The sequence below is a fragment of the Scyliorhinus canicula genome, chromosome 2 (genome assembly GCF_902713615.1).
Source record: "Scyliorhinus canicula chromosome 2, sScyCan1.1, whole genome shotgun sequence".
NCBI classification, from domain to species: Eukaryota; Metazoa; Chordata; class Chondrichthyes; order Carcharhiniformes; family Scyliorhinidae; genus Scyliorhinus; species Scyliorhinus canicula.
The window spans coordinates 75968860-75979917 of NC_052147.1; the positions used below are offsets into that span (position 1 = coordinate 75968860).

The following is an 11058-nucleotide window of genomic DNA, read 5'->3' on the forward strand; positions in this document are numbered from 1 at the left end:
AATGCAACCCAGTGTACCCCATATACCAGATACACTGAACCAATGCAACCCAGTGTACCCCATTTACCAGATACACTGAACCAATGCAACCGTGTACCCCATTTACCAGATACACTGAACCAATGCAACCCAGTGTACCCCATTTACCAGATACACTGAACCAATGCAACCTAGTGTACCCCATATACCAGATACACTGAACCACTGCAACCCAGTGTACACAATTTGCCAAATACACCGAACCAATATAGCCAATTGTGCACCATTCACCAGGTACACTGAACCAATATAGCTCAACGTACACCATTTTCTAAAAGACCTATTGCCAAACGTCATGTATTATAAACGATACTGTGTGGTACCAATCGGATTGACGTTAGCAGTTTGTTTCTTTTTATAGTTCCAATTTTGATCGAATTTATCTTCAGATTCTGGAACGCAAAACACACTTAACAACAAAAAGGCGCGATTATTCCCTGGCTATCGCACAAAAGTGCTGGATATGTGTTTTAAAACCACCACACAAACTCTGGTGGGAAATTGTTCACGACTGTATTTGCCGCTCACAGAAACTGAGGCCTTGGCTTCTCCGTGACAAACTGCAGTTTACAAGGAGATTTGAGCAAACGATGCTCGTTGAAGTCAATTGTGGGACTGGCCCTGAAATAAGAGCAATGACATGAAAGATTCGCCTTTTGGCTTCATTAAGATTGGTTGCGGTCTCCGGTTTGATATATTTTCAACTTTCAGAGAGAGACACAGGTAGTGATTGTTCAATCCAGTTCCTGCCAGAGGTCAGGAGACATTGTTTGTCCTGTTCAAAGTTCGCGTTGAAAAACCCTTGGCCCCAGACTGGTGGATTAGAAGTCACAAAAGCGGGAGAAGAACAAGGCTGCACCCAAGAAGCTTGTGGGATGGAACAAAATGCTAAATGTCCGGAGAATACAAAGTGTCCTCGCTCACAGCTGTCTTTGTGCGGTCCTTAAAACTGGAAGCTTTATCTTGGAAACAAAATACAGGGCCGTCCATTCCCGACACTGTGAAACTTCGTATTGCTAAAGTTAGCTTCGATTGATTCCTTTGTGTTTTGCGAATGCAGACTCGGCCCTGTTGTGGTGTTCTTAAAAATAATAGTTTTTCGGTGTTTAATCGTTCACACCCACTTTCGTTATATTATCATTCACAAAACTGCTGTGAAAATCAAGAAACGACAAATAACGAAAGTGGATTCATACGTGGCCGTCCCTTCTTAAAAATACACTAAAGATTGTCTGCTGCGATCTACATTAATCTCAATGTTTGCTTCTGACCCATCCAGATAAAGAAAAACCCGATGAAGTTACTCGGGCAATAATTTTAGGTTCACCTGCGCTAAGATATTAGAAATTCAGATAAGCAACCCAATGTTTTGCCGGTTTTAAGTATTGACTGTACCCCTTTTGAGTTTTATTTCCAACATGTGAACCATTTATTTGATGGTGATATTGAGGGTGGCGATCATTGACCCAATTCCTCCGCGTTCACTGTCCTTCTTCACCATTGAAAGCAGCTCTCGGATTGCAACAACCGTGCTATTATCGATTATATATCGAATTTTGTATTAAAGTTGCGAATTAATCAGAAAACCTATCGATTGAGATCATTTGCACAAAGTCATTGTGGCAGAATATTCAGACACATGACTCACACTATTGACAGCTCTCTCCCCGCACACGCCAACTCAATAGTATGTTTCACCTGCAGTTATTTTATCGCACAGGAAGAGGGGTTTTGTGGAATCCAACGGCTTCAATCCAAAGGTCCATTCCCTCCTTTTTAAAGGTGCTTAAACTTAATACCTGACAAAATTACAGAAGGCATTTGCCAACTAACTTAGGACAGAAAACACATTCCAAACCATTTCTCTCTCAACAACATCTTGTGGACCTTTCATTGTATTCCCAACTACTGTTGCATTAACGCCAGGAGGAATAATTCGAGCAAATTAGAGGCAGCTGCCCTTCCATTCACGCCACCACATATTAACTGCAAACTTCGCGCGTGTGTATCCCTTCAGAAAGGCAAAATGCAGGCTCCCCAATCTGGCCAGTCACAGAAAGAAAATGATTAACTGGAGAAGCCCTTGGCCCCCGCACTGGCGGATTAGAAATCACAATGTGAAAATAATCAGATGGCAATAAGCTTGTGAAACACGTTCTCAAAACTGAGCAGTCGGCAGTTGTCTTAACAGTTTATGTATAACCACACCACTCTCAAAATAGGACTCTGGAGAAAAGTCCAGGAAAATCACAAACGGTATTTTATGCCTGACCTTAACAGCTTTTGACTTTAGTATTTGGACACCTTTGTTTGCTTTTGAAGTTAAAGTATCGCTTCTTCCCGGCCCCCTTTTTTTGCCGACCTTTGCAGAATCGAAAATTGTTTGAGGGAGCATTAAGGAAATTGTACGGGCTGCCGATTGGATACCAATTGGAAAACACTCTCATCAGCACAATGGAGCAGTAAACAAATGAAGTTCGATAAATGCAGGTTGATGAAATAAACCAGTAACTCTCCACTGCACGTCCTTGCAATGTCCGGCTTGAGAATCAAGCAGAACTCGGATTCTCCCCCCTCTTTCTGAGCTCCTTTATATAATCCCCAATTTGACTATAAAAGTTAAATGTACCTCTCTGCCAGTGGTGCAATGGAAAGCTGTCAATGTTCTTGCTGGTAAAAGTGAGGGGGAGGGGATTGAGATCTGAAGGGTTCTCCATACTTTTTTTGCCTGAACGCTGGTGTTGACTCTCGCTGCTGAGAAAACAAGCCCCTCCTGTAACTTGTTCGATTTTACACTCAACCGTCAGGTTTGACTCTCCTCTCACAAATTTGCCACTCGGAGTAATGGAAGAAGAAAGGTCAATGGAATAAAGGATTTATCCTGCCGAGATGTTCTGACGGAAACTAATAGCAGCGAGAATAATTCTATTCGCAGACGGTAAGGGCCCGGAGCACTCGCAGTGAGCCCGATGGTTCTCGCTGCAGACTAAAACTATTAGAAAAGGTGAAAACGTAAATGAAACCAACATTGTCGACAGTAAAGCAGGCTTCCGAGGGGCATTGCCAACAAGTGCCTACACCAGAACACCATCCACACGGGGCGGGTGATGTTAATGTTCGAATCGTGAAATTAATGCAATTACACCCCTAAAATAATTCTCTCGGAGAGTTAAAAGCGCCTTGTTTGGCAATTTTCTCTTTGCAAAGGCCAATGGAATAAAATAGATTTGATCAAATTTGGAAATGTATGAAAGAGCAGGCGGTAGAATGATCGAACCTCTTTCATCACTGAATTATGGTATATATAAATCGTGCTCACATCCAAATTGAATATTCTGCTATGGAATCTAGACAGACGGTATAATTAAATGAAACCTGAACATACCGTGGGACACGTACTCAACCTGATCAATGCTGTGAAAATCTTTATTCACACAAGCGCCGCTCTGCACTGTATATTCTATGATTCTATATGAACTGTTTCTTTTAATATTCGCTTTTCTGCAACATATTGTGAACTGAGGTGGTGCAAATAAATCGCAATTTGTTCCTCTGCAGCTTATTTATACACATCCGATTTAATATATCTCTCGGCAAGCATAAACTAAATTTTCAATGTAATTATCTCAGTATGGGATTGTCCTGCCCTTGTTTGGAAAGATGCTATTTTGAAGAAACTAAAATTGGGAATTAGCAATGTTGACATTATTGGTGCAGCCAAGGAGTCCGGTTGGGGATAGTTCCGAGAGCTCGCCATCTCCTCGTCTCAATTTCACACCACTTTTCACTCGTCAGGGGGCAATTACATGATAATTAAAAGAATTTCACGGTTACTCTGACAATGTGTGTGTCCCGCCAGTGATCAAAGCGAAAGCTATTCGTTTCCAAAATCCACTTGTGTGAGTCGAAATGACAAAGTGTTTTGTGCCCAGATACAAAGAGATGTAATTCTGTCACACATTGTCACATTTGTCATAGACAATGCTCTGCACTTGTTCTCGGCGTGACAAAGGGAAACAGGCTGGCGAACCCTTTCTTTCTCATCTACGCCGAGTTTGTTAAATGATCGGCGGGGGGGTGGGGGGGTAATGGACGCGGTTGGGTAGAGTAATGCCTATATGGATCAGCGAGCACTGTTCTCCGTATGAGGTAACTGCTCATACAAGAAAATGAAAGAAATCCCCAGGCAATTTTCATAACTTGCAATATTAAATGTAGTTTTGCGAAATGCAATCCTTTTGCACCCTCGCTTTTCGGAGACAGGGGTTGTTTATGGAGCACCCGGTTCCCGAGGACGGGGGGGGGGGGGGGGGGGGGGGGGGAGCTGGTCTCTATAGGGTCCCGTTATCAAAATCCTCAAAAAGACTTGGTTTAGATTGTGCATCTTGTGATTGTTATGGGCGCTAACACATAGCTACGTCGGTTTAATTGAAAACGATACACTGCGGAAATTGTTATCCCTGGCTTTTTTGAAAAATGAAAGAGTGATTTGGCTTCTTAGAAATTCCTGATCTTCATTATAAATTAAAGAGCCGAAAGCTAGCCACTAGATTGTTTTAAACGGTGAAAAAAGTTGTGATCATCCAAACACAGTCTGACTGGGCTGTTCTCGGTTCTGGGCAAGTGCTGCTGGAATACTTTGAAATTGTTCGCACTGAATCTGATCAGGGTTTATGTTGGAAACTGTAATGTTTCTGCAGCGAAAGACCGCTGAAACCCTACCGCGACTTTTCTTTCCCTGATATTTTTTGAAAAGACCAGCACACTGTGATATTTATCCTGTGACAGTACTAAGGCAAAGTTCTGTTTTAATTAATGGAAATCACTCACTTTTTAATGCAATTCTGGAAGGAGTATTTTGGATTTGTTTAAAAAACCAGCTTATTAATGAGTGATCTAGTGAATAACAAACCACAAGGTGGGTGCGAATTAACCTTTTTTTTATTTTTCTCTTCAAATCAAAATAATTTTATTCATTTTCATAGAATTACAAATACAAAATTAACAGCTCCGTAAATTCCATTTGTATCATTCTTTTTTTAAACAACTTAAAACTAGAAAGGACCCCTAGAGTAGATCATGCAATAAATTAGGCACATTAAGAAAATCCGCAAGAGCCCGCCTGGCTATACACTAACACCGACATTGCTAAAGAACTAGAGGGGGGGGGGGGGGGGGGGGGGGGGAACAAGGGAAAGTGCATTAACACTGGATGGAAATGACAGTTCAAATGCATCACAGAACGAAAAACGGGGTCATTTTTCGAGGTTCCTGATGCAGGTAACATTTGGTTCATTTTTACAATCAACCCGTTTTTAAAATAAAAGTTGTATTTGCAGATGAGTTGACATGAACACAAAGAAACGGCCTTCGTTCTTTTCCGCTCCCACTAAAACTGCCCAGGAATCTAGCAGATCTTCCAAAGAGCAGTTCCGTTGGAATGGACACAATTATTGTCTCCGAGGGGCCCATTTTATTTCACCCCCAGGTTTATAGCAGCGCTCCCCCCTCCCCGCTCATCTACCTTTCCCGGTGGGGGTGGGGCGTTGATACAATTGCCACAACTTGCGGGCAGGCGCTGAATGGACGGGGGGGGGGGGGGGGGGGGGAGTACAGGATAACACCGCCAATTCTACAATTATACACCACATTTCCAAAATAAAACGGAGAAAACAAATTAAATACATTCTGCAAATGTTTGCGATATATTCTCCGCGAAATGTACAGTCGTGATTCATCGCCAAACCTTGCAGCTACTTTACACTTCCACAGTTTTTTTTCCACACATATAAATGTTATAAAGTAACAGTCTTTGCACGCAAGGTGCAGGAAGGGAAAACCCTCCCCTCCCCTAAAAAAGGGAGGATTTGTGAATTATTTCTCTGACGGTTTAAGCTTCTTTGTTTGAGTTTGCAAAACTAAGTGTTGAGGAGAGGTCTGGAATACACACCTTGGTAGTAGGAGCTTTCACTGGCCAGGACCGAGGGCTCCAAGCTGCTCTTGCCTATGGAGTTGAGGGTGTTCCCATAGCTGGAGTAGTGCATGGCCTGTTCGTAAGCCTTCAAGTCCATCTTGTGGTGCTGCTGTTCAGACGACATGAGGTTATTGATGGAGAAGGGGTGATTGAAGGAGTAATGAGGGTCTCCCTTGAGGTGGTGGACCTGCTGTGAGTCGGCGGCCGACACGTGGCCCATGTGAGGGTGGGGGTGAGGGTGGTGAGGGTGGGGGTGAGGGCTCATGGTGCCCCCGATGGCCGGCCCAGGGCTCAGCAGCGGGGCCTGAGCCTTGCTGTCGCCCGGGGTGGTGTCCGGGCTGGAGGAGCTGCTGGAATCGCTGAGAGGCGCCCTGCCCTCAGCCTGGCCCCGGCCCCCGGTGCTGGCGTTGCCCAAGCCCGGGGTGGAGGAAGCGGCCGCCTCTTTCTTCCCGCCGTCCGAGGCCGCTTTCACCGCCGACTTCTTCTCGCACTTGAAGCGTTTCTGGCGCCGCAGGTAGCAGCCGTTCTCGAACATGTTGCCCGAGTCCGGGTGCAGTGTCCAGTAAGAGCCTTTGCCTGGCTTGTCGGGGGAACGGGCCACCTTGATGAAACAGTCATTGAAGGACAGCGAGTGCCTGATGGAGTTCTGCCAGCGCTGCTGGTTCTGCCGGTAATAGGGGAAGAGGTCCATGATCCATTGGTAAATCTCACTCAGAGTCAGCATCTTGCTGGGAGCTTGCTGGATGGCCATGGTGATGAGAGAGATGTAGGAATAGGGCGGCTTGGCGTGTGGGTAGGTGCGCCGGAAGGTTTTACTGTCCCTGGGCCGGCTCAGGTTGCTCTGGCTGTAAGCCATGGGGCTGATGGCCGGGCTCATACTGGAATAAGGGCTCAAGGCGTTCATGGGGGCCTGCTGGCTGCTCATGTTGGGGCTGATGGCCGAGCCCATGGCTGCCCCCATGCCGTTCATGGCGCCCGCTCCGCTGCCTGGCATCCCGGCCATGCCCGGGCTCAGCCCCGTGCCCATCCCTGGGTTCCCGTAGGACATGTTGAAGGAGCCGGTGGTCATGTTGCCGCCGGAGCCCATGGTGTTCATGGCCATGTAGCTGTTCATGCCGTTCAATCCTGAGTTCATGCTGTTCACTGGCACCGTTGAATAAGCCTTCACAATGAAAGAGAGCGTTAGTTTGACGGGGTCAGGGTGGCAAGTTTTTTTTAAAATCAGACATTGCTCCCCATCTATTTTGACTGAAAACTTATATTTTACAACACGAGGGGGACATTGGACTCATTTCAGTAAAGCCAGGCGTGAAAGCCACGCCTCCTTAAAAAAATAAAGCATAAAGTTGGAGCAGTTTCCTCCCGGGAGTAACATTAAGAGATACAACAGTGCTACTGGTTATTGTTGATGACTTGTTAAGATTCCCACTCCTGGTTGTGGCCAGCGCTGGGGACTCTGGAGCGGGAGAGAGAGCGGGCTCGACTCGCTCTTCTCGCTGGTGCCACCTCGTGGACAGTAACTTTAGGGCCTCGTTTACCTCCTGTATCCAATACACAAACAAAAAATGCACAACGCCAAACAGTTTTATTAACTACAGCGTTCGCATTATGCTGTAATATTCCTTCACGTTGAGACGCCTCAAGGAGTGGGGGGCGGGGGAGGTGCATGGAACAGACATCTGATTGAGCATGGTCCAATTTTGTTGGAATTCTTCGGCAAACTGCCCATAAAACATGGCTTGAAATTAAACCGTTTCAGAAACCGTTGGGAGCTGTTCGCTCGCCTAAAATAAAAACATGAGGTTGCCGTTGTTACTTTTAACTTACCTCCTGCGGTTCCCCGTAGTAAGTGCTCCAGTCGGGTGCTTCGTGTCCTTCCATCTTCACCGTTCCTAACATCATGGAGGCAGAGTACAATGAACGAACATCAAAGCTTATTCCTCCCCACCCCACCCCATCCCATCCCCCCCCCCCCCCCAAAAAAAAATAAAATCCCACCGCGGATGTACTCTGGCTGAGAGAGAGAGAATGGAGACTGCAAGAGTAAGGAAGTGCTGGGACGCGAAACACTTTGAGTGGCGCTGGGGACATGCGTAGTGCTTTAACTGCCCACAGATCCTGCCTCCTTTCCCGATTTGCCCAGATCTCTGTATATTTGAATAATCAGCACTCACCTCAGGATTAGGATACTCGTGTCCCGGTGGCACACCTTTGCCTGTAGCTACAGACAGCGCTCACATCCAAAAACGGGCTGCTAACTCAGCGGGGTCAGACTCAAGTCATTGAAAATAGTCCCCGTTGGATTTGTAAATAGGCTAATTGGTTTAACTCGGAAACAATAGGAAAGACAAACTCCAGCAGTTGCGTGAGGGATGATAAATTAATCGGGCATCAAAAAACGAAGAGCCCCCAGCACCACACACACGATTGAACGAGATGATGTTTTAAAACAATATTTCTCCCAACGAAACAAAAATGTGGCTGAGCCCAAAACCGAACTTTTCTTTCACCGATTGAAGTTAACCGTAACCATTTGCACAGCAATTTTTCAGAGAGGGGATAATCTGCACACTTGTGTGTTTTGTTTGGGCTGCTAACCGCTTCAAATCTGCTCGTGTAAGCAACTCCCCCAAGTCTCACAGTTAGAAAACATTTCAACAAAATGTCAACACTGGGGATAATTTAATAAACACTTCGTTCAGAGTCCTGCCCACCCAGCAGACTGGATTGTGCAAAACGCATTACTCCGGTAAATCAGTAAACTGGGGAAAGAGATAGTTGGTCTGGCAGCTTGTCCTCTGACAGCACCGTTAGCAGACCTTTGCACCAGCAAATATCTCACCTCCACCAGCAACGGGAGGACTCCAAAAACAAATGATTCCTGGGTGATTCAGCTCGGCTCCCGCGCAATTCCTGAAACGACACGGGTTGTCCGAGCTGCGGGCTGAAATCCACATGTTTGGTGACAGGTTATAAAAGGGTAGAGCGGATCGTTCTGTCCTGTTGTTTCATTTAGAAAGCTAAACAATTGTCTGTTCAATACGGCACTAGGGCTGAGTGACACACTCACCCCTGGAAGAGGCGAATGGGCCTGGAAGTGGCAGATGTAGTTAAGCCCGAGGTAGAATTGACTCTGCCGTGTGACGTCTTTTGAGGAATGGTGTAAATAAACCGCATTCCTCGTTCTCCCTCCCCCCCCCCCCCCCCCCCCACCATCCCGCTCTTTCGTCGCGATAGGTCGTAAAAATGCAGAATGGAAGAATAGTTTGCATTCAAGATCACGTACCTCGGGTTACTCACTCTCTTCAGGACTGTGCGGCCAGCCACACACAGCCCTCGCTCCAAGTCATCACTTACTTCAATTTGTGCATTGGCTTTCTGTAGCGCCTAGCAACGGGGCAGCTTTTGGATCAGGGATGTTAACCTGAACAAAAATGAACAGGCCTGGACACCCTCCCCCCCCCCCCCCCCCCCCCTCTCTGTGCCTGACACGAGAGGTTTACTGCTCCACCCGTGAGTTGGGTCCCAAACACATCGCGCGAAAGAGAAACTGTGGGGTGGTAACTGACAAGGTCGTGCTTTGGAAAACTCATACACCGGAGAGACACAGTGTAAATGGCCAAAGGAAAACATTACTGTTCTGTATTTTCATTTTACTTCTTATATGTCTCTCTCCCATGTGATTTACCCAGTGTTTTGAGATTATTTTAAGTTTAATTGCGCGCCCTTTATTTTCATAATGAAATGTGAGGGAGATTGAAATGCGATTGGATCAAGAGCGCATCATGAACCGGTCTGTTTACTTGTTCCTGTTCCACGTCCTGGCGGATTTTGTTGCTATTGAGCGAGCAGGCAGAGGCGTTTGTTTCCCTTCTTCAAATAGCCGAAACCTGTTGCTCGAAATGTAATATTTGAAGTTTTGACAGAATCACGAACAATTTGAAAGATGCGAAGAGATTGAATTGATTCGATTTTCTCTGTAAAGCAGAAAGAACAATCTGACTTTTTTTTATAACCACGAAGATCTCGTTATTTTCATTTTAAAATGCTATGCAGTTTGTAATGAAGTAATATTGCGGAGGGGAGCTCTATCCCTAATCCATGTGATTTTGGCATGATTCAATCTGCCAGTCAAACAGTAAACAGCCAGCTATCCTGTATCCGAGTGAAGTGTTGGTCAATGAATCACTTCACACAGTGATCTGGGCACCAACGTTTGCCAATGGCACCGTTCTTGTACATCCCGAGAGTGTGGACTTGAAACTACCAAATAGTTCTTCACATTTATCTTCAGCAAGCTAACTCTGTGTCCATTTTGTGAAATAAGAATAATAAATGCGCCAACTTTACTGCATCCGTGCACAAAATGGTTCACTTTTTCCTGTGTGTACTCGTGAGATTGTTTAAAAGAGAATGTTGAAAATGTATTAGAAAACAGCTCCTAACACGATGGCCCCCTGTAGTCTTGCTTAAGTACATTGATGATCGGGGAATGGGTCGAGCAACATATCCCCACAATACAACTTCACACACTTGCCCTGTATTATTTACCAATGTGAGCTGCTGGCATTTCCTGATCTTTCTTCGTTCTAATTCGCATCCCGAAATACATTCGAGTTGCGCCTCATGTGCTCAGTGTTAACAGTAAATACGGATTCAGTGCTGCCTGAAGATCATTTTGAAGAGATCGCGCATTCATATATGAAATCAGTGACTGAATAATTTCCGAAAAACTTCCGAATTTAATGCCTCTGAGAATACTGCGGAATCAAAAAAATCCATGTCGTTTTAAAAATTATTCCTGTGTGTAAAGACGTTTTGATCTTTGAAATGTAATTTAATGACAGTTCAATTTATGTTTAGGCTGTGGATATGAGGACTGTACATGTCCTAAATACAAATGATCTATTTCCAATGGAGGCGAATTAAAAACACATCTGAAATATACCCTACCTGCCCCACACAGACCTCCACCACATCGTGTAAAGGAAGCATTTTAATTGGCTTGAACTAAAACTGGTGCATACATTCGCACGTGCTGTGGG

At 45.3% G+C, this 11058-nt stretch overlaps 1 protein-coding gene across 3 annotated transcripts; it reads right to left on the reverse strand.

Annotated features, from left to right (window-relative positions):
- Nucleotides 1–5646: 5646 nt before the first annotated feature.
- On the reverse strand, nucleotides 5647–9378 carry foxa1 (forkhead box A1). Of its 3 annotated transcripts, none has more exons than XM_038780899.1 (3): nucleotides 9300–9378; nucleotides 7841–7905; nucleotides 5647–7175 (listed from the first exon to the last, which is right to left on the reverse strand). In XM_038780899.1, the coding sequence occupies exons 2-3, from the start codon at nucleotides 7892–7894 to the stop codon at nucleotides 5958–5960; spliced, it is 1272 nt and encodes a 423-aa protein (XP_038636827.1). In that variant the 5' UTR covers nucleotides 7895–7905; nucleotides 9300–9378; the 3' UTR covers nucleotides 5647–5957. The 3 variants fall into 3 exon arrangements, with proteins under 3 accessions (XP_038636827.1, XP_038636819.1, XP_038636833.1); XM_038780891.1 differs by lacking the exon at nucleotides 9300–9378 and adding an exon at nucleotides 8856–9093; XM_038780905.1 differs by lacking the exon at nucleotides 9300–9378 and having other exon boundaries at nucleotides 7841–7952.
- Nucleotides 9379–11058: the final 1680 nt, after the last annotated feature.